This window comes from Salmo trutta, chromosome 1 (genome assembly GCF_901001165.1).
Source record: "Salmo trutta chromosome 1, fSalTru1.1, whole genome shotgun sequence".
Lineage (NCBI taxonomy): Eukaryota > Metazoa > Chordata > Actinopteri > Salmoniformes > Salmonidae > Salmo > Salmo trutta.
Window position 1 is genome coordinate 64,577,850 of NC_042957.1, and position 22,606 is coordinate 64,600,455.

Genomic DNA, 22,606 nt, shown 5'->3' on the forward strand with positions numbered 1-22,606 from the left:
TGCTTGGGAAGTGAACAGTATGAAGCCGTGTTGACTTGTCAAAAATGTCCTTTTGACACAAAGATCCTGATGAAATGTGGGATGATTTGGTGCTGTAAGTAGGTGTCTGATGGTGTCCGATATTATTGTAGTTTTTTTGTGCTTCTATGTGTTTATTACCTTCATTACACCTAATAAAGATGTATGACATGCTAGACATGTTCATATTAGACATGTTCATATTAGACAAGTTAGACATGTTAATATTAGACATGCTAGACATGTTAATATTAGACATATTAATATTAGACATGTTCATATTAGACATGTTAATATTAGACATGTTAGACATGTTCATATTAGACATGTTCATATTAGACATGCTCATATTAGACATGTTCATATTAGACATGTTCATATTAGACATGTTCATATTAGACATGCTCGACATGTTCATATTAGACATGTTAATATTAGACATGCTCGACATGTTCATATTAGACATGTTAATATTAGACATGTTCATATTAGACATGTTCATATTAGACATGTTCATATTAGACATGTTAATATTAGACATGTTCATATTAGACATGTTAGACATGTTAATATTAGACATGTTCATATTAGACATGTTAGACATGTTCATATTAGACATGTTAATATTAGACATGCTCGACATGTTCATATTAGACATGTTCATATTAGACATGTTCATATTAGGCATGTTAATATTAGACATGTTCATATTAGACATTTTAGACATGTTAATATTAGACATGTTCATATTAGGCATGCTCATATTATTTATAACAGACATCATGGAATCATTTGTTTTATTCATGCCGATATGTTCATTGGTACATAGAAAGAATATAACACAATAAGGTTATTAGCTGTTCTTAGTTCAAACTAGAGAAACAATACCAAAGCGGTCAGCCCTGCCTCTTTAGGCTATACAGTGTTTGTTCACATTTACTTTTTTTTTTTTTACAAACATTGAAGTAAATCAAGCTTTCTGATGGGTATGACAGTTGAAGTAAGCTCATGAGGCGTTTATATATAATATTCTTCAAGAATCAATGGGTATATATAGAAATAATTTATAAGAAAAACATGGATGTAGCAACTAAGCATTCTAGTTTTAAATTAAGAAAAGCAGAGGTTTGTCACTCTGAACAAAGCATACTGCACACCCAAATTAGGTCAAATAGAACTGTATACAGTATATGGTTAATCCGACAAAATTCATGCACACCAGTTTTAATCTCTTAACAACCACATTCTTCATGTATTTAGTCATTGAAAATCGGAATTACAAATGTGTATATAAAATCATTGAAGTCAAATTCTTGGGTTTACAGTAATCTAGTCTGTTTGGTTGATTGTTGTTGTTTCCTCTGGATTCTTCTTTTCCAATATGATTTCCCTGTCAAAAACAGGTGAAGGTCAGTCATGGACAACAGTTTTTATGCAAACTTGAACCCATTTGCTCACTGTAAGACAAACCTGAAGCCCTGTGCCTTCTTCCGGAAATGTCTCAGTTTGTCAATTTCCTGAGCCAGTCTCCTCAAGTCATCTCCCTCGAGGACCGGCAGGGTAGGTTCCTGTTGGAATCAGTTCACAATAGGGCCCTCAAACTTGAATATCTGTCTCTACTGTGTACTCATCCTTTGTACCCCTGACTGGTATGAGACAGGGAAAGCTGGTTCAGTGTTTGACTAATAGCACAGAGGTTATGACGCTCAGGTGTGTATACATGCGTACGTGTGTTTGTGCGTGCGTCTACTCACGTCTCCATCCCTAAGGCCCGATTCCAACAGCCCACTGAGTGCATCCACATTGTCATGACAACGGTGGTACCGACCCCCAGTTTGGTGGGCCAGTTTCTTCAGAAAGTCATTGGCTGAGCTGTCAGAAGTGTAATAGAGGGTCATAGTGAGCGTCATTGTGTAAGAGATGAAATGTACAAATCAATCAATCATATAGTCAGACCTGTCTGTGCAGTTGAATGAGACAGTGTGGATAGTAATGTGGTTCCCTGTGGTCAGTCTCTCTGTCTCTTTCAGCACCAGGCTGCAGCTGGAATCTGGCTTCCCATCACTCAGCAGGTACAGGCCCACACTGTCCCCAAACCCACAGCCAGTCTGAGGAGCATACATACAGAGGTTATAACATGACAAGGAGCATACAAATAGAGGTTATAACATGACATATATAAACATAATTGGTTAACATGACATATGCCATGTACCAAGAAAAGCAGGTACAGGCCCACACTATCCTCAAACCCTCAGCCAGTCTGGGCAACATACATACGGAGGTTATAACATGACATAGCCAGTTATTACTTAAACCCGTCACCTGCAGGGCCTCCAGAGTGTTGGTTCCCCCATGGGTGTTGAGCTGATATGCCCACTGCACCGCGTCGCGGCATGCCTCCTCTGTAGGCTCCTGCAGTGCCGGACGCCACACCTTCACCCCCTCGGAGAACGCCAGCAGAGAGAACCTGGGACACAGTCAGAGAGGGGGTCTGGGGTTAGATATGACAATAACCAATGGGTGTGAGTGTAGCAGGGGTGAGATGGTTATATGAACATAATGAACCTAAGTTACAGTAGAAACAACCACAGAACTAGAATAAGATTTTATTTATATTTCTACTGTCACCATTGCCTGTAATTTTCCTCTATGAAATAGACAGATGGATAGAAAGAGAAACATGAGCCTGTTTGTCGAGGCCAACACAGAGTTCCTTTTTCATTATTTTTCTGGGATAGTCAACAGTGGAAGTGTCCAGGGGTAAGCAAAGCTTTTTAGGTTTAGTTTACCTGACTGTGTTGTGATGCAGCTGTTCCCAGATGAGAGAGGCCAGCTTGGTCTTCAGCTCCCCCAGGCAGGGAGCCATGGAGCCGGACACATCCAGCAGCACACACACCTCCCTCTCCAGCACCGCCCCAAACACACGCCTGCTACCTGGGGAGGAAGTGAGCGGAAGGAGCCAGACACTGGGGTTTCTTCAACCTTCAATCAGGCATTCATAGATATTTCAGTATTTTGGTACCATATAATTAGAATGACCAGAACAGAGAGAGACAGACAAGCTACAGTGACAGAGACATAGAGCGAGAGAGGCATACCGGAGAGCAGCCATTGCAGCCTCTGTATGTAGCGCAGCAGGAGTCTCTCAGTCTGAGTAAGGTACTGTTTTAACTCTCCTGGAGTCAGCTGCAGGTGCTTCACCATCCCCTGAAACAACAACCACAGACAGAGAGACAGAAGGCTCAGACCAGCATGGGAGGGGATAGATAGCTGGTTGGATAACCTGATATTTTTATTATTTAGAATCAAATCTAATTCTTTTTTCACCATTTGGCCGCATTGGACATTTGTACTCGTACTTGAACTTAGTTGCTAGCATTTTAATTTGTATTCATGCCAAAAGATGTTATTGAAGCCATTCTCCTCTGACTCACGTTGATGTGGACACTGGGGAAGATGGAGCAGTATTTGGCAGACACTCTCTTGAGGACCGAGGGGACCAGCTTCTTATGATGAGTACAGTCAGGTCCAGACACCAGCTTATAGATGTCAAGCTTCTGCCTCTTAATACTGAACCTCTTCAGCCACTACAGGTCAGGGCCAAGAGACATATGAGAAAAAATGTATCTTGGCCCCTCCCCCCCACACACACACACATTTTTAGCACATTGCCTTATCAGAGTGACTTATAATTAGAGCATTTAAATAAGGCGGCTGATGTTAGATGAATAGATCAATCTGATTGGTTGACTTGATGATTGGCATGCATATCTCATACTGCACCCGTTTGGTCGAGCAGATCTCTTCCTGCTTTGGCAGAGTCACTAAGGGGATGGACTTTCGGACACTTTTAGGTTTGGGGTAAGACTTGAACACCACACCTAGGGCAAGACATGAGTGAAAATACAATCACAAACCAAAAAGTCAACACGCACACGCACACGCACACGCACACACACACACACACACACACACACACACACACACACACACACACACACACACACACACACTCTTACCCAAGTTACCATCTTCCAGGTAGAACACAGACTGGGAGACCTGAGAAGGCTTCTTCTGTTTGGCTTTAGTCTCTACTGGACCCCAACCAGTCATGGGCTGTACTGAAGGAGACACAACAAACAAACAAGCTAACTAATAAAAGGCTATATCAATCATACAATCATTTAAACTTGAATAAAACACTCATCATTTGTATACAAACTATAAAAACATTGCAGTTTTGTATTATTAAAACACAACGATTCATCTCATGTGTGTATCCCTGGGAAAACAAAAATAAAAAATAACAACAATAATAACAACAAGAAAGCTAGTCTGAGGTAAACGGGCAATGTTTTAGTAGAGGACAAAAATAGAGCCGAGTCATCCTTCATTCATTACACTGAGGGGAGAATCCCTAACCATGGCTGACGAGGTGGTGATGTACCAGGGGAGAATCCCTAACCCTGGCTGACTGGATGGTGATGTACCAGGGGAGAATCCCTAACCCTGGCTGACGAGGTGGTGATGTACCAGGGGAGAATCCCTAACCCTGGCTGACGAGGTGGTGATGTACCAGGGGAGAATCCCTAACCCTGGCTGACGAGGTGGTGATGTACCAGGGGAGAATCCCTAACCCTGGCTGACGAGGTGGTGATGTACCAGGGGAGAATCCCTAACCCTGGCTGACGAGGTGGTGATGTACCAGGGGTGAATCCCTAACCCTGGCTGACGGGATGGTGATGTACCAGGGGAGAATCCCTAACCCTGGCTGACGGGGTGGTGATGTACCAGGGGAGAATCCCTAACCATGGCTGACGAGGTGATGATATACCAGGGGAGAATCTCTAACCCTGGCTGATGGGGTGGTGATGTACCAGGGGAGAATCCCTAACCCTGGCTGATGGGGTGGTGATGTACCAGGGGAGAATCCCTAACCATGGCTGACAGGGTGGTGATGTTCCAGGGGAGAATCCCTAACCATGGCTGACGAGGTGATGATATACCAGGGGAGAATCTCTAACCCTGGCTGATGGGGTGGTGATGTACCAGGGGAGAAACCCTAACCCTGGCTGATGGGGTGGTGATGTACCAGGGGAGAATCCCTAACCATGGCTGACGAGGTGGTGATGTACCAGGGGAGAATCCCTAACCCTGGCTGACAGGGTGGTGATGTTCCAGGGGAGAATCCCTAACCATGGCTGACGAGGTGATGATATACCAGGGGAGAATCTCTAACCCTGGCTGATGGGGTGGTGATGTACCAGGGGAGAAACCCTAACCCTGGCTGACGGGGTGGTGATGTACCAGGGGAGAATCCCTAACCCTGGCTGATGGGGTGGTGATGTACCAGGGGAGAATCCCTAACCCTGGCTGATGGGGTGGTGATGTACCAGGGGAGAATCCCTAACCCTGGCTGATGGGGTGGTGATGTACCAGGGGAGAATCCCTAACCCTGGCTGATGGGGTGGTGATGTACCAGGGGAGAATCCCTAACCCTGGTTGACGGGGTGGTGATGTACCAGGGGAGAATCCCTAACCCTGGCTGATGGGGTGGTGATGTACCAGGGGAGAATCCCTAACCCTGGCTGATGGGGTGGTGATGTACCAGGGGAGAATCCCTAACCCTGGCTGATGGGGTGGTGATGCACAAGGGGAGAAACCTCATTACTGAGAAAAACAAGACCTAAGTGACTGCTAGGCTGTGTCTCAAATGCCACGCCACCCTATTTCCTGTATAGCCCATAGGGCTCTGGTCAAAAGTAGTGCACGATATACAGTCAGTGGTGGAAAAAGTACACAATTGTCATACTTGAGTAAAAGTAAAGATACCTTAATAGGAAATTACTCAAGTAAAAGTGAAAGTCACCCAGTAAAATACTACTTGAGTAAAAGTCTAAAAGTATTTGGTTTTAAATATGCTGAAGCATCAAAAGTAAATGTAATTGCTCAAATATACTTAAGTATCAAAAGTATAAGTATCAATTATTCAAATTCCTTATATTAAGCAAACTAGACAGCACCATTTTCTTGTTTCTTTTATTTACGGAAAGTCAGGGGCACACTCCAACAGTCAGACATCATTTACAAACAAAGCATTTGTGTTTAGTAAGTCCACCAGATCAGAGGCAGTAGAGATGACCAGGGATATTCTCTTGATAAGTGTGTGAATTTGACCACTTACCTGTCCTGCTAAGCATTCAAAATGTAACGAGTACTTTTGTGTGTCAGGGAAAATGTATGGAATAAAAAGTACATTATTTTATTTAGGAATGTAGTGAAGTAAAAGTAAAGGTTGTCACAAATATAAATAGTAAAGTAAAGTACAGATACCCAAAAAAGTACTTTAAAGTATTTTTACTGAAGTACTTTACACCACTGTATACAGTACCAGTCAAATGTTTGGACCCCTATTCATTTTCTTTATTTTTACTATTTTCTACATTGTAGAAAAGTAGTGAAGACATCAACGCCTTGAAATAACACATATGGAATCATCTAGTAACCAAAAAAGTGTTTTTAATATATCTTTTAGATTCTTCAAAGTAGCCACCCTTTGCCTTGATGACAGCTTTGCACACTCTTGGCATTCTCTCAACCAGCTTCATGAGGAATGCTTTTCAAACAGTCTTGAAGGAGTTCCCACATATGTTGAGCACTTGTTGACTGCATTTCCTTAACTCTGCAGTCCAACTCATCCCAAACCATCTCAATTGGGTTGAGGTCGGGTGATTGTGGAGGCCAGGTCATCTGATGCAGCACTCCATCACTCTCCTTCTTGGTCAAGTAGCCCTTACACAGCCTGGAGGTGTGTTTTGGGTCATTGTCCTGTTGAAAACAAATGATAGTCCCACTAAGCGCAAACCAGATGGGATGGCGTATTGCTGAAGAATGCTGTGGTAGCCATGCTGGTTAAGTGTGCCTTGAATTCTAAATAAATCACTGACAGTGTCACCAGCAAAGCACCCCCACACCATAACACCTCCTCCTCCATGCTTTACGGTGGGAACCACACATGCGGAGAACATCCAAAAATCACAAATTTGGACTCATCAGACCAAAGGACAGATTTCCACCGGTCTAACGTCCATTGCTCGTGTTTCTTGTCCCAAGCAAGTCTCTTCTTATTATTGGTGTCCTTTAGTAGTGGTTTCTTTGCAGCAATTCGACCATGAAGGCCTGATTCATGCAGTCTCATCTGAACAGTTGATTTTGAGATGTGTCTGTTACTTGAACTCTGTGAAGCATTTATTCGGTCTGCAATCTGAGGTGCAGTTAACTCTAATGAATTTACTGCAGCAGAGGTAACTCTGGGTCTTCCTTTCCTGTGGCGGTCCTCATGAGAGCCAGTTTCATCATAGTGCTTGATGGTTTTTGTGACAGCACTTGAAAAACTTTCAAAGTTCTTTAAATTTTTGACTGATTGACTGACCTTCATGTCTTAAAGTAATGATGGACTGTTGTTTCTCTTTGCTTATTTGAGCTGTTCTTACCATAATATGGACTTGGTCTTTTACCAAATAGGGCTAACTTCTGTATACCACCCCTACCTTGTCACAACACAATTGATTGGCTCAAATGTATTAAGGAAAGAAATTCCACAAATTAACTTTTAACAAGGCACACCTGTTAATTGAAATGCATTCCAGGTGACTACCTGATGAAGCTGGTTAAGAGAATGCCAAGAGTGTGCTTAGCTGGCATCAAGGCAAAGGGTGGCTACTTTGAAGAATCTCAAAAAAATATATATTTTGATTTGTTGAACACTTTTTTGGTTACTACATGATTCCATGTGTTATTTCATAGTTTTGATGTCTTCACTATTATTCTACAATGTAGAAAATAGCAATAATAAAGAAAACCCCTTGAATGAGTAGGTGTGTCCAAACTTTTGACTGGTACTGTAGGGAAAAGGGTGCCATTTGGGACAAAGCACTAGTCTACTCTTCACATCTTTAAAAGCATCTTGAAAACACAAAGCATCTGTAGAGAGAAAGATAAAGGGAAGGTCAACATACCCGTTGGAAATACGGGTAACTCCTTACCGACCCAACATGGATTTAATTCCTCATGTACAGGACTTTGATGAACTGGAGCCATCCTCCATTTGTTTAATAGTTTATTAACTTTTAGTCTGGCACTCACTTTGACTGGGGTTGGGACAGGAGCAGCAGTGAACTGGTACTTACTGCACTCGCTGTGGTACAGAAAGGTGACAGTTGCTCTGTCTGGCATTCCATGTTTTAGACCGTTTGTTTCTGTTTGGTGCCTAATGAACTGGGCCCTGCTCTAGCCCCTGCCTGAGACTCACCTGAGATACAACCTTCACTCGACTGAACTGCCAGTCACCCACGGGGGAAGTTTACCTAGATACCGCTGGTAAACTTCCAGCCTGGCATTAAAACTGATTCAGTCTGGTTTAACCAGGCTAGAATGCTGACTCACCCGGTGGGATAGCAGATGTGGCACTGCTGGGACGCCATGCGAGAGCCTTCTGAGAGGAGGAATGCTCGTTTGTTCGGCCTTCCTTCATTTGCTGTCAGCAGAAAATAAAAACGTATGTAAACCTTTACTTGGAGTGGTGATATGCATTATAAAGCACTCATAAAACCTTTATTTGCATGACATAAAGCGTCATAATGCCCTACATATGTTTATATAATCTTCATAAATGCTTTCATGCGGTCTTATGTAGCATCGATACAAAACATTATAACATCCACTCCATATTTATTAGCATCCTAATTTGTCTCGGCCCAAGATGAGGCATTTCTAAAATAATCTTTCATCTGATATTCTGTTTGTTAGTTGAGAGTTGAGAAAGAAATGTTGAAAGTGTTGTTTGATGTTGAAATGAGAGAGGACAAAGAGGAGAAAATATTATTGTGTGTGTTTGTGTGTGTGTTCGTACATCCGTGTGTATGTGTGCTCTAACCAGCCTGGCGAGGGTGAGTGCAGTGGGTCGCGGTGGGGGCAGTGGTCTGTCTCTGCGTCTCCAGGCCAGGGGGGACTGGGCCGGAGCTTTGTCCCCAGGAGAGAGATCCTCCCCTGGGCACCTACAGTCAGACTTCTGGGTCAGGGAGTCCACCAGCATGGCGCTCTGGAGCCACACACAGAAATACAAAGAGATAGAGGTCATCCTTTAACTAGCAATGGATAGATTTGCAATGCCAGTCTTACAATGTTAAAGTGGTTGAATATTTTTTTCTTCCATTAAAATAATGTAAACAGAATACCTTACAGTATGTTGTCAATACATATGACTAGTATCTGAATCTAAATGTTTTGAGTAGTTTAGGACAGATTTGTGTGTAAGTCGTTGTTGTTGCTGCTGTTTAGCACTCTCCCTTCCCCATGCTGTTCCAATCTCACCTTCTGCCAATAATTAGCAGCCCTCTCCATCTCTCCAATCAGAGCAGTGATGTCATCGCTCTCCAGGATGCCTGCAGGGAGAGAACAGGACAGACCAGGGCTCAGGGTTTCCACCCAGCATCACATACACACACACACACACACAACATGCATACATACACACACACAGACAGACAGGCAACATGCATACATACACACAGACAGGCAACATGCATACATATACACACACAGACAGACAGGCAACATGCCTACATACACACACACAGACAGACATGCAACACACACACACACACACACACACACACACACACACACACACACACACACACACACACACACACACACACACACACACACACACACACACACACACACACACACTGTTTAGTAGGAGTAACTGTTGAATAGACCATTAGATGGGGGATAAGTGGGTTCACACAGCTGGCTGGTAGCCCCTCCAGGAAGTAATCACCTCTGTGGTGGGTAAGTGTTTCTACTTCTACTGTCATCACTGGCGCTCATTTCTTCAAGGTGCCACTTGATAGTGGAGTAATCTATTTTTCCATAGCACTTTTTGAAGTCTTCATGAATATTGTGTGTGTGTGAATTCTGGCGTACCTGTCTCACTGATCCAGTGGAAGCGTCCGTTGCCAGCTTGTGCCAGTTCCCTCAGTGCCCCCGCAGTCTCCTCCCTGGTGGCATGGTGAGTCTGTGCCTCTGTCTGTCCCTCTGTCTCCTCTCCAGTCAACAGACAGATGTGGAGACGTAGAGGCCGGCCACTGCAGCACTCTGACACATATGAAGACACCGTTGCCTGGGGACAAAGCAACAACAGACTTGTTCTGGATTGATTGTCATTCATTTGACTTTTTGAGAGATGTGGGTTTTTTATAAAAAATGTATTCACATGTTCATAGAAACGTACAGCTGCCAGACAACAAGCATGGGCATATGAATATGTAGGCACAGTATATCAGTGACACCTAGCTAGTGCATTAACTCGTTTCCAGCAGCAGAGGGCACCAGATTGAAGCATGTCTCTATTATAGTGCCCTGTTGGGATGATTTCAGATCAGCTCTTCCAATACCAGTTCTAATGTTCACCATCATGAGTCATCATCACCAATTGATTTAACTGTTGCCAGGACAGTGTCATACAATTTCCTGGTCAGGCACTCCGCTGGTGAAGAGGTAGAGGCCCTGGGTGAGAGGGGGGGATGGAGGGAGAAGAGGAGAGGGAGAGAGGGGGGGTGTCCCAACCCCATGGAGGTCCCCCTCCAGAGGCAGCCTCAGAGCAGCCAAGGTGTTCCTGCTCCCTGAACACTGTAAACCCTGGACCCACCTGGAGGAGAGAAAGAGACACATGGTCAGAGCCATACACCTCCGTGTGCAGCCACGCAAACACACACGCAAGCATGCTTGTACGCACACTCACAAATACACGCAGATGCACAAAGGCACATGCACACGCAAATGCACACACACACCATCAAACAAGCAAAGCGTCGATACAGGATTAAGATTGAATGCTACTACACCGGCTCTGACGCTCGTCAGACATGGCAGGGCTTGAAAACTATTACGGACTACAAAGGGAAACCCAGACGCGAGCTGCCCAGTGACACGAGCCTACCAGATGAGCTAAATGCCTTTTATGCTCGCTTCGAGGCAAGCAACACTGAAGCATGCACGAGAGCACCAGCTGTTGTGGATGGCTGTGTGATAACGCTCTCAGTAGCCGATGTGAACAAAACCTTTAAACATGTCAACATTCACAAAGCCGTTGGGCCAGACTGATTACCAGGATGTGTACTCAAAGCATGCACGGACTAACTGTCAAGTGTCTTTACTGACATTTTCAACCCCTCCCTGACAGAGTCTGTAAAAGCTACATGTTTCAAGCAGACCACCATAGTCTCTGTACCCAAGGAAGTGAAGGTAACCTGCCTAAATGATTACCCCATGGCACTCACGTCGGTAGCCATGAAGAGCTTTGAAAGGCTGGTCATGGCTCACATCAACAGCATCCTCCCGGACACCCTAGACCCACTCCAATTCGCATACCGCTCCAAAAGATCCACAGATGATGCAATCTCAATTGCACTCCACACTGCCCTTTCCCACCTGGACAAAAAGAACACCTATGTGAGAATGCTGTTCATTGACTACAGCTCAGCGTTCAACACCATAGTGCCCACGAAGCTCATCACTAAGCTAAGGATCCTAGACTTCCTGACGGGCCGTCCCCAGGTGGTAAGAGTAGGCAACAACACGTCTGCCACGCTGATCCTTAACACTGGGGCCCCTCAGGGGTGTGTACTTAGTCCCCTCCTGTATTCCCTGTTCACCCACGACTGTGTGGCTAAACACGACTCCAACACCATCATTAACTTTGCTGATGACAACAGATGTAGGCCTGATCACCGACAACGATGAGACAGCCTATAGGGAGGAGGTCAAAAAATTGGCAGTGTGGTGCCAGGACAACAACAACCTCTCCCTCAATGTGTGCAAGACAAAGGCGCTGATCGTGGACTACAGGAAAAGGAGGGCCGAAAAGGCCCCCATTAACATCGACGAGGCTGTAGTGGAACAGGTTGAGAGCTTCAAGTTCCTTGGTGTCCACATCACCAACGAACTATCACGGTCCAAACATACCAAGACAGTCATGACGAGGGCACAACCAAACCTTTTCCCCCTCAGGAGACTGAAAAGATTTAGCATGGGTCCCCAGATCCTCAAAAGGTTCTACAGCTGCACCATCGAGAGCATCCTGACCGATTGCATCACCGCCTGGTATGGCAACTGCTCGGCATCTGACCGTAAGGCACTACAGAGGGTAGTGCGAACGGCCCAGTACATCACTGGGGCCAAGCTTCCTGCCATCCAAGACCTATATAATAGGTGGTGTCAGAGGAAAGCCCATAAAATTGTCAGAGACTCCAGTCACCCAAGTTATAGACGGTTTACTCTGCTACCGCACGGCAAGTGGTACCGGAGCTCCAAGTCTAGGACCAAAAGGCTCCTCAACAGCTTCTACCCCCAAGCCATTAGACTGCTGAACAATTAATAAAATCACCACCGGACAATTTACATTGACCTCCCTCCCTTTTGTACACTGCTGCTACTCGCTGTTTATTATCTATGCATAATCACTTCATCCCCACCTACATGTACAAATTACCTCAACTAACCTGTACCCCCACACTCGGTACCGGTGCCTCGTTATTTTTATTCTTATTGTGTTACTTTTTATTTGAGTCTACTTGGTAAATATTTTCTTAACTCTTCTTGAACTGCACTGTTGGTTAAGGGCTTGTAAGTAAGCATTTCACGGTAAAGTCTACACTTGTTGTACTCGGCGCATGTGAGAAATACAGTTTGATTTGATTTGATACAGATGCACAAATACATGCACGCACACGCGCACACACACACACTTTGAAATACTTTTGAAAGACGTCACTGCATAGCATGTGACTAAAGCACTATGTGAAATCTCTCCAGTCTCCATACAGGCAGAGAACTGCCTCTCTACTGAAGTAGAGCTAGAGACCAGAGAAAGAGAGAGAGAGAGAACAGCAAAGAGCCCTCAAAAGCAGAGACACCATACAGAAACATCAGACCGCCTCACAGCCAGGCTTACACATGCACACACACACACACACTTCAAGGAACTTACTGCCAGGCTTCCTGCAGGTTCTCTGGAGAGGTGAGGGCCAACCTCTCCCTCCAAGCTCTGACAGCTGAGCCGAACCTGTTAGAGGAGAGAAAGACAAGTAGAACACAGTGGAGTTATTATTCTACACACTGTATAGTACTACAGAGAGGAACACAATGACAACCTTGAAACAACGTCTTATATGGTAGAAGAAAGAAACTCCGTCAAACTTGTACAACTGATCTGAGAGAGGACAGGATATGTCTTCTTCAGACTGATAGTGGGGAAGAAACGGAGGAGAGAGAGTGATGACAACTTGAAACTGAGGAATGAAGAATGTTAAAGGTGAAGAAGTTCTAGAGATATGGGCGCCACATGCCAACTTGAATCAAAGCGATGTGGAGGACTGATATTAAAAACTATAACACGTAGTAGAGGGGTGAAGGAAAGAAAGAGTGAAAATATACAGTACAGGGACTCACACACATTCATACTGACTCTACACACACACACACACACACACACACACACACACACACACACACACACACACACACACAGACTCTACACACACACACACACACATTAATACTGACTCTACACACACAATCATACTGACTCTACACACACAATCATACTGACTCTACACACACACAATCATACTGACTCCACACACACACACAGACTCTACACACACACACGCACACACACACACACACACACACACACACACACACACACACACACACACACACACACACACACACAATCATACTGACTCTACACACACACACACAGACTCTACACACACACACACATTAATACTGACTCTACACACACACAATCATACTGACTCTACACACACACACACACACACACACACACAATCATACTGACTCTACACACACACACACAGACTCTATACACACACACACACACACACACACACACACACACACACACACACACACACACACACACACAGACTCTACACACACACACACATTAATACTGGCTCTACACACACACACACATTCATACTGACTCTGCACACACACACAGACAAAAACACACACACACATACATTCACACACACATTCATACTGACTCTACACACACACACACACACACACACACACACACACACACACTAACATACAATCCTCATATACGATGCTGCTACTCTGTTTATCATGTGTCCTGATGCCTAGTCACCTTACCCCTATACATATCTACCTACATATCTACCTGTACCACTCCAGTATCCCTGCACATTGTAAATATGGTATTGGAACTGACCCTAAACTGACCCTGTATACATACAGTAGCTTACTTACTTGTTCATATTCTTCTTATTTCTATTTTCTTTTGTTCTACTTTATTTTATAGTACTACTGATAATGATTACTGCGTTGTTGGAAAAGAGCTTGCAAGAAAGGCGTTTCACTGTACTTGTACACGTGACTATAAAACGTGAAACTTGAGTGCTGGTGATGCCACAACCAACCAACCATACAACTCCATTGTAACCTTGTCAACTGACAGTGAAGGGACAACAACGAGAGAGTAGATTAGGGATCACAACATGCAACAATGTACTCTGCAATGTACTGCACATACTACAGAAACACCATCCACATACAGTATATGCACTTCAATTCCAGTAACAACTCTATATTTCAATACCGCATCCAATCTGCATTAGAAATAGATTGAACTCCGACAATTACCTATGACCCCAGGCTTTCTCTATCTCAATGAGAATGAGCAGGGATAATTTGGATTCTTATTAGAGTGAGTCATTCCACTCTATTAACTCTATTAGACATCCCATCATGCAAATGTCTGTTGAAAACGTATGTGGTGAGGTGAGGTCACGGTCTGCGAGGCAGGTAGACGTGCTAACGCACGGAGAGGCTTTGACAACCAAATCAATTACATCTATTCTCATGCAGAACGTAAGCAAATCACACATGGATAAACTGGAGATTGGGGGAGTGGAGGTGAGAGAGTGTTGGAGTGAACAGGCTTGTCATGTCAAAGAGGTGTCTTATCAACGATTAGAACATGCAGCGTTGTGATTGGATTCATGTGAGCTCAATGTGCTATCAAATGGTGATTGTATATGTGTGTGTGTTTCTGCATGCGTCTGTGTGTGTGTGTGTGTGTGTGTGTCAGTGGAGGCTGCTGAGAGGAGGACGGCTCATAATAATGTCTGGAACGGAGCGAATGGAATGGCATTAACACACAGAAACCATGTGGTTGATGTATTTCATACCATTCCAATAATTCCACTCCAGCCATTACTACAAGCCTGTCCCACCCAATTAAGATGCCACCAACCTCCTGTGGTGTGTGTGTGTGTGTGTGTGACCTACGCAATGATGTTGAAGCTGTGTTTGTTGGCCAGCTGCTCCTCCAGTAGCACCCTGAGGGAATGCTGGATGTGGAGAGAGAAGCCAGGGATCATCATAGACATGTCTACCACAATCACCACCCTACAGAGAGACAGAGACAGAAAGACAGAGAGAGACAGAGATCATCATAGACATGTCTACCACAGTCACCACCCTACAGAGAGACAGAGACAGAAAGACAGAGAGAGACAGAGATCATCATAGACATGTCTACCACAGTCACCACCCTACAGAGAGACAGAGACAGAAAGACAGAGAGAGACAGAGATCATCATAGACATGTCTACCACAGTCACCACCCTACAGAGAGACAGAGAGAGAGAGAGACAAGAGAGAGAGTACCTCCTGCCCAATGTATGACCATATTAGAGACACATATTTCCCTCAGATTACACAGATCCACAAAGAATTTTAAAACAAACCCGATTTTGATAAATTCCCATATCTACTGTGTGAAATATCACAGTGTGTCATCACAGCAGCAATAGTTGTGACCTGTTGCCACAAAAAAGGTCAACCAGTGAAGAACAAACGCCATTGTAAATACAACCCATATCTATGCTTATTTATTTTCCCTTTTGTACTTTAACCATTTGTATGTTACAACACTGTATATATACATAATATGACATTTGTAATGTCTTTATTCTTTTGGAACTTCTGTGAGTGTGATGTTTACTGTTCATTTTTATTGTTTATTTGACTTTTGTATATTATCTACCTCACTTGCTTTGGCAATGTTAACATATGTTTCCCATGCCAATAAAGCCCTTTGAATTGAATTGAGAGACAGAGAGACAGAGCGAGAGAGAAAGAGGGACAGAGAGATTGGTGGACCTTTGAAACTGCTTTATTTGAGCCAGTTTGCTACAGCAGGAAAATAATCCTGAAGCAATAGGAAATGTGAATTATTATGTAGATTATAATTAACTGACATTTTGTGTAGGGGTTGATACATGTTTTGTTAGGGCAAATCCAGTCTGTCATTTTAAAGTGGACTTTAGAAGCATTTTTAAACTTCAAATACACTACAAGTTTACATTTCCAGCTGTACAGGTACATTTCTCAGCAACAAATGAAGATCCTACATCTGTATACTGTGACAGAAAATAACTGCCCCTGACACAGGCTAGAGAGATAATGGACATCATTATAGCTGTGTGTGAGAGGAGAGAAGCCCAGCGTCCTACAGTACCTCTGTTCACACACTGTCCCCCAGATCTGCCTGCTCCCACTGCTCAGCCACCGCACCCTCCTCTCCAACACAGCCACCGCAGACATCAGCTGCTTCTGTAAGGGACAAAGAGAGGGATGAGTGATAGGGATGGAAGAGAGAAAGACAGGATGGACAGGGGTTATGGGTGAGATAGATACAGACGAAAGGTGAGAGAAAATCATCACTATAACCACACCTACACTAGTGAGAAGATAACTGTTTTTATTGGTCAGGAAGAGAAGAAAGGTTTAGACTAAGACTAATAATCAAATCAAAAGACAGACAAGACATCATGTGCTTCTGACATCACATCCTGACTGGTGAACCCACCTGGTAGTGGTAGATTAAGGGCAAGTCCACATGAACGTTCTTCACCGTTCCATCATGCCACTCAAACTGCACCATGGCCTTCTGGGTAGGATCCAACATGGAAGGAGGAAGTCCAGGACAAATACATTCATAAACATAATTGTTTGTGACCAAAGGTTTTTTATTTCACAGCTAGAAAAGTACAAGAGACTAGAGACATATCTAGCCTGGTGGAAACTGTCTGATTTGACATGCTGTTTCACTTGAAACGAAACGTGAGCACAGTGATCAGTCTGTTTGACCAGGCTAAGACATATCAGCAACCTCCCATCCTCCCACTTGAGATAAAAGAAAGGAAAAAGGAGAGAACAGTCGTAAATACAAAGCTTACTAATAACCAAGAGAGACCGACGCAATTACTCTAAATGATTTTCCTCCAAGTCCTCCCCTGCCCAGACAGAATGAAAGATCACTAAACTAGGAAGAGTAATTGATAAAGTAGCATTGATTAACTGATATTAGTTCATTATGCCCAGTCTAATAAGCATTGGGTTCCACTCCTCTGCACCACCTAAAGAGGTTTGGTCAAGGACCACATTAAGATTGACTGGAACATCAAAAGACAGGGAGATAAGAGAGAAAAGCAAAGAGAAAGAAAGAAAGGGATAGAGGGATTGACAGAGTGGTACATCCTGTACTGTGACCTGGCCATAAAAAGAAGAGCCAGAAGAAAATGAGAGAAAGCACTGTGTGCAGAAGATAAAAAGAGCCAGTCAGTGATACCTCATGAACCATCGACTATTGGGCCATTACAAGAGAATGAGAAAAGAAAACAGTCTAGAAGGAGAAATAAGAAAGAAGAGACAGACAGTAGTACCTCATGGACTGTTGAGCTGACAGACTTGTTCAGGATAGGAACAAACCCCTCCAGTAGAGAATAGGCATTGGGAGACAGAACCTGGTACAGCCCCAGTCTCTTAGCTACAGGCAGAGAGAGGATTAGATAATACATCCAACATCAGAGTTTAGGACAGAGGCTTCATTCAGTTTCAATCTGAATCTATTATTGTCATGGCCAATGGCTTTTGGAATCAATACTTGGTTGCCACAGTTACTTTTAGAGTAGAATGAAGTTGACTTTAACACGGATCTATGGTCAGTTTTGTATTGTTCCTTTTTAATGGTTAAGGTTAGGATAAAAGTGGGTAAGCTGATTCTAGATCTGTGCCTATGTGTAACTTCTACCTAGAGCACTTACCTTTCAGTCCATGGTTCCTCAGCCAATCAGCCGAGGAGCTGGGCTGGACACCTGGGGGCTTGATGCTCAGGGGGACATTGTGATTGGGTGGTCTGGGGAGCGAGGGAGAGAGTGAAAAGCTATCCAACTCTGTGGAAATCTGGGGGAGTACAGTAAGAGGAAAGATTCACTAAAAGGTTTATGTTAGATGTTCAAAAAAAATGCTGTACACAGACACCAGCACTGACACACACACACAGAGTCCATTCACCTGTTGTCCCACCACAGTGACAGACATGTCCCCCAGCCGTCCCTGACGCAGGGCCTCAGTGTGTCCCAGCAGCTCTCTGGCTGCTTTGATCTCTGTCCACAGCAGCTCCACATCTGTACTGCTGTCCACTACACCCTGATACACACACAGACACACACCACACACACAAACAGCAGGGAAAGTTATTTTTTGACCACAACACACTAAAACACAAACCCAAATAGCACAGTCAGGACAGACAGGTTACCAGGGAAGCTGAGAAGATGTGGTGGCGTCCCCGTGTAACTTCAGCTAGTCTCTTTACAGTTGCCTGTTTGAGGCAGAGACACAGTGAATCATTGACCAAACTTTTCACAGGTTAGAAAGTTTAGTAAATTTGTCCCTCTATTAATAAAAACACATGATTGTTGGTGACCTGAAGGTCCAGCAGTTTGACTCACAATGGTCAGATGGCTAACGCTACAGTAGGACACCACATGGATCAACAACGCCCTTCCCAAAATGCTTTGTCCTACGTAATCAAAGAGGGCATCTGAGGTCTGGTCAGGGCTAGAGAGAGGAAAGGAGAGAAGTTAGAGGAGGAGGTACTATCATCAAACACAGGGGACTTGTTACTTGTCATGTGTAAGAATAACTTTCTGATCCGTCTCTTTATAATGACATCGTCATAACCCCACTCTCTGATTGGTCTCTTCAAAATGACATCATCATAACCCTCCTCTCTGATTGGTACCTTCACAATGACATCATAACCCTGCTCTCTGATTGGTCATCATAACCCTGCCCTCTGATTTGTCCCTTAAAAATGACATGATAATAATAATGACATTGTCATACACCTGCTCTCTGATTGGTCATCCTAGCCCTGCTCTCTAATTAGTCCATTCATAATACATAATACCCAATGTGTAGATAGTGTACAACCCAATGTAGTTATTGCTGTACTTTCATTATCAGTTCCACTACATCACTGTCCTGTTGAAGTTGATTCACCTGGAGCCCAGGACGATGACCAGGGAGTCAAGCTGAGTGCAGCCCAGGCCAAGGCCTCTCTTCAGGGCCTGGAGGAGGTTACATCCCCCCCTGGCTCCCAGCTCATTCACCCAGCCACAAGCCTCCTGCAGTCTGGAGGAAGAACAGGCCACAGAGACACAATCTACTGTAGAAGGCAGGCTAAACAGATCCACTGACAATGAGTCAGCCTATAGAAACTGGCACTTTAGGTCTAGTTCAAGTTCATGTTCAATTACACCCACACAGCAGTCAATACAAACTGAAATCCATGCGCACACAAATGGTATAGCTCTATCTAAAACATATTGATACATGGATAAAAGGATGGAAAGACATACATTTGAAGTCAGAAGTTTACATACACTTAGGTTGGAGTCATTAAAACTCATTTTTCAACCACTCCACACATTTCTTGTTAACAAACTATATTTTTGGCAAGTCGGTTAGGACATCTACTTTGTGCATGACACAAGTCATTTTTCCAACAATTGTTTACAGACAGATTATTTCACTTATAATTCACTGTATCACAATTTCAGTGGGTCAGAAGTTTACATACACTAAGTTGACTGTGCCTTTAAACAGATTGGAAAATTACAGAAAATGATGCCATGGCTTTAGAAGCTTCTGATAGGCTAATTGACATCATTTGAGTCAATTGGAGGTGTACCTGTGGATGTATTTCAAGGCCTACCTTCAAACTCAGTGCCTCTTTGCTTGACATCATTGGAAAATCAAAAGAAATCAGCCAAGACTTCAGAAACAAAATTGTAGACCTCCACAAGTCTGGTTCATCCTTGGGAGCAATTTCCAAACGCCTGAAGGTACCACGTTCATCTGTACAAACAATAGTACGCAAGTATAAATAACATGGGACCACGCGGCTGTCATACCGCTCAGGAAGGAGACGCGTTCTGTCTCATAGAGAAAAACGTACTTTGTGTGTGAAAAGTGCAAATCAATCCCAGAACAACAGCAAAGGACCTTGTGAAGTTGCTGGAGGAAACAGGTATAAAAGTATCTATATCCACAATAAAACGAGTCCTTTATCGACATAACCTGCAAGGCCGCTCAGCAAGGAAGAAGCCACTGCTCCAAAACCGCCATAAAAAAGCCAGACTATGGTTTGCAACTGCACATGGGGACAAAGATTGTACTTTTTGGAGAAATGTCCTCTGGTCTGATAAAACAAAAATAGAACTGTTTGGCCATAATGACCATCTTTTTATGTTTGGAGGAAAAAGGGGGAGGCTTGCAAGCTGAAGAACACCATCCCAACCGTGAAGCACGGGGGTGGCAGCATCATGTTGTGGGGGTGCTTTGCTGCAGGAGGGACTGGTGCACTTCACAAAATAGATGGCATCATGAGGCTGGAAAATTATGTGGATATATTGAAGCAACATCTCAAGACATCAGTCAGGAAGTTTAAGCTTGGTCACAAATGGGTCTTCCAAATGAACAATGACCCCAAGCATACTTCCAAAGTTGTGGCAAAATGGCTTAAGGACAACAAAGTCAAGGTATTGGAGTGGCCATCGCAATGTCCTGACCTCAATCCTATAGAAAATTTGTGGGCAGAACTGAAAAAGTGTGTGCGAGCAAGGAGGCCTGCAACCTGACTCAGTTACACCACACCAGCTAGCAATGCTACCAAATACTAATTGAATGCATGTACATTTCTGACCCACTGGGATGAAAGAAATAAAAGCTGAAATAAATCACTCTCTCTACTATTATTCTGACATTTCACATTCTTAAAATAAAGTGGTGATCCTAACTGACCTAAGACAGGGAATATTTACTAGGATTAAATGTCAGGAATTGTGAAAAACTGAGTTTAAATGTATTTTGCTAAGGTGTATGTAAACTTCCGACTTCAACTGTATATACTTACAACAATAAGAACAACACAAACAAACTAGCATTAAGTGTGTACACGGACGTTTCACACAGAACTTCTTTGTATTTGATCTATTTGTATTCTAACCCATACTAACCCAACACTGTAGCTCTATTACCTCCTACAGTACTAGATCAACTGTATGTTGTGCTATTTCATTGAGGAAACATGAGTGTATTACTCTACCTGAAAATATGGGCGTCCCCCAAACTATACACAGTTTATGTTTTCACAAACCAGTGTAGGAATGGACTGGTTTTTTAAAGCACAGATACACTTAACTGTAGGAATGAGTGATGATCTATGAGGGTATTAAAAGATGGAACGCTTAACATTTATTTACACTAATAGATACTAAAGTGTTCAGTATGAAAACACATTCTGTTTGTATTCTTTGGCATTAGTGTTGAATACAGCCAGTCAGTCACCACAGAACAGTGCACAGTAGCTCTCACTGTCCCTCACTCTTCCCTGTGTGTGTGTGTGTGTGTGTGTGTGTGTGTGTGTGTGTGTGTGTGTGTGTGTGTGTGTGTGTGTGTGTGTGTGTGTGTGTGTGTGTGTGTATGTATGTGTGTCTTCCTCTACTAACACAGGCACAAACTGTTCTCGCATGTACACACGCATTCCCAAATGACTCATCTAAAATAACACAAGAGGCATAAGAAGCATATTAAAATAGACATTATAACCTAATGAAAATAAACGCAGGAGCGAGCTGAAATAAACAGTGGGCGCTGTGCTGGGTTAGGTCCGTGAGACTGCAGGGACACACACACAAAGGCCGTGAGACAGTCCAGCAGGCCTCTCCCCTCCAGCTCCATGCTGTTACATCAACATCCAGAGTCCTCTGGTATTATCATGGAACTTGAGCTAAAGTGACTGGGCAGCTTTTTAAGGATACTATAGCAACATCTGAAAAAGAATAACATTTTATCCCACCAAACACTTAAGGAATACGTGTCAGCTATAATATCCTCTCAATGGTGAACAACTGGAATTCTAGAGTGGACTATTTTGTGGTTAAAAATAATATGCCTGTCATCCCTCTGGGTCAAAGGTGCAATCTGTAGTTTCCTTTCTGGTTAAAGAAAACTACTTGGCAGGCTGACGGGGTACCTAAATGCATAGCCACGGGTAGTAGTTTGGGGGAGGGGCTGGAAAAACGTTTTGCCCATGCTGCTGTCACGT

General features: G+C 43.6%; 1 protein-coding gene across 4 annotated transcripts in view; it reads right to left on the reverse strand.

The window, feature by feature from the left end:
• Window positions 1-801: 801 nt before the first annotated feature.
• Window positions 802-22,606, reverse strand: part of vwa3a (von Willebrand factor A domain containing 3A) — a 30,516-nt gene continuing 8,711 nt past the window's right edge. For 2 of the 4 annotated variants that reach the window (XM_029770926.1, XM_029770935.1), the window contains exons 8-32: window positions 19,498-19,629; window positions 18,945-19,053; window positions 18,752-18,814; window positions 18,505-18,639; window positions 18,255-18,393; window positions 17,874-17,977; window positions 17,018-17,098; window positions 16,667-16,761; window positions 15,433-15,552; window positions 13,076-13,150; window positions 10,552-10,735; window positions 10,012-10,207; window positions 9,394-9,464; window positions 8,933-9,121; window positions 8,467-8,557; window positions 4,041-4,142; window positions 3,805-3,902; window positions 3,456-3,608; window positions 3,120-3,228; window positions 2,811-2,955; window positions 2,344-2,488; window positions 1,975-2,126; window positions 1,773-1,890; window positions 1,489-1,586; window positions 802-1,408 (exon numbers count right to left, since the gene is read on the reverse strand). In XM_029770926.1, coding sequence (XP_029626786.1) covers window positions 1,348-1,408; window positions 1,489-1,586; window positions 1,773-1,890; window positions 1,975-2,126; window positions 2,344-2,488; window positions 2,811-2,955; window positions 3,120-3,228; window positions 3,456-3,608; window positions 3,805-3,902; window positions 4,041-4,142; window positions 8,467-8,557; window positions 8,933-9,121; window positions 9,394-9,464; window positions 10,012-10,207; window positions 10,552-10,735; window positions 13,076-13,150; window positions 15,433-15,552; window positions 16,667-16,761; window positions 17,018-17,098; window positions 17,874-17,977; window positions 18,255-18,393; window positions 18,505-18,639; window positions 18,752-18,814; window positions 18,945-19,053; window positions 19,498-19,629 — 2,965 coding nt within the window. In that variant the 3' untranslated portion in view covers window positions 802-1,347. The remainder of the gene's footprint in view (window positions 1,409-1,488; window positions 1,587-1,772; window positions 1,891-1,974; window positions 2,127-2,343; window positions 2,489-2,810; window positions 2,956-3,119; window positions 3,229-3,455; window positions 3,609-3,804; window positions 3,903-4,040; window positions 4,143-8,466; window positions 8,558-8,932; window positions 9,122-9,393; window positions 9,465-10,011; window positions 10,208-10,551; window positions 10,736-13,075; window positions 13,151-15,432; window positions 15,553-16,666; window positions 16,762-17,017; window positions 17,099-17,873; window positions 17,978-18,254; window positions 18,394-18,504; window positions 18,640-18,751; window positions 18,815-18,944; window positions 19,054-19,497; window positions 19,630-22,606) is intronic. The other 2 variants (XM_029770943.1, XM_029770952.1) reach the window with 2 other exon arrangements.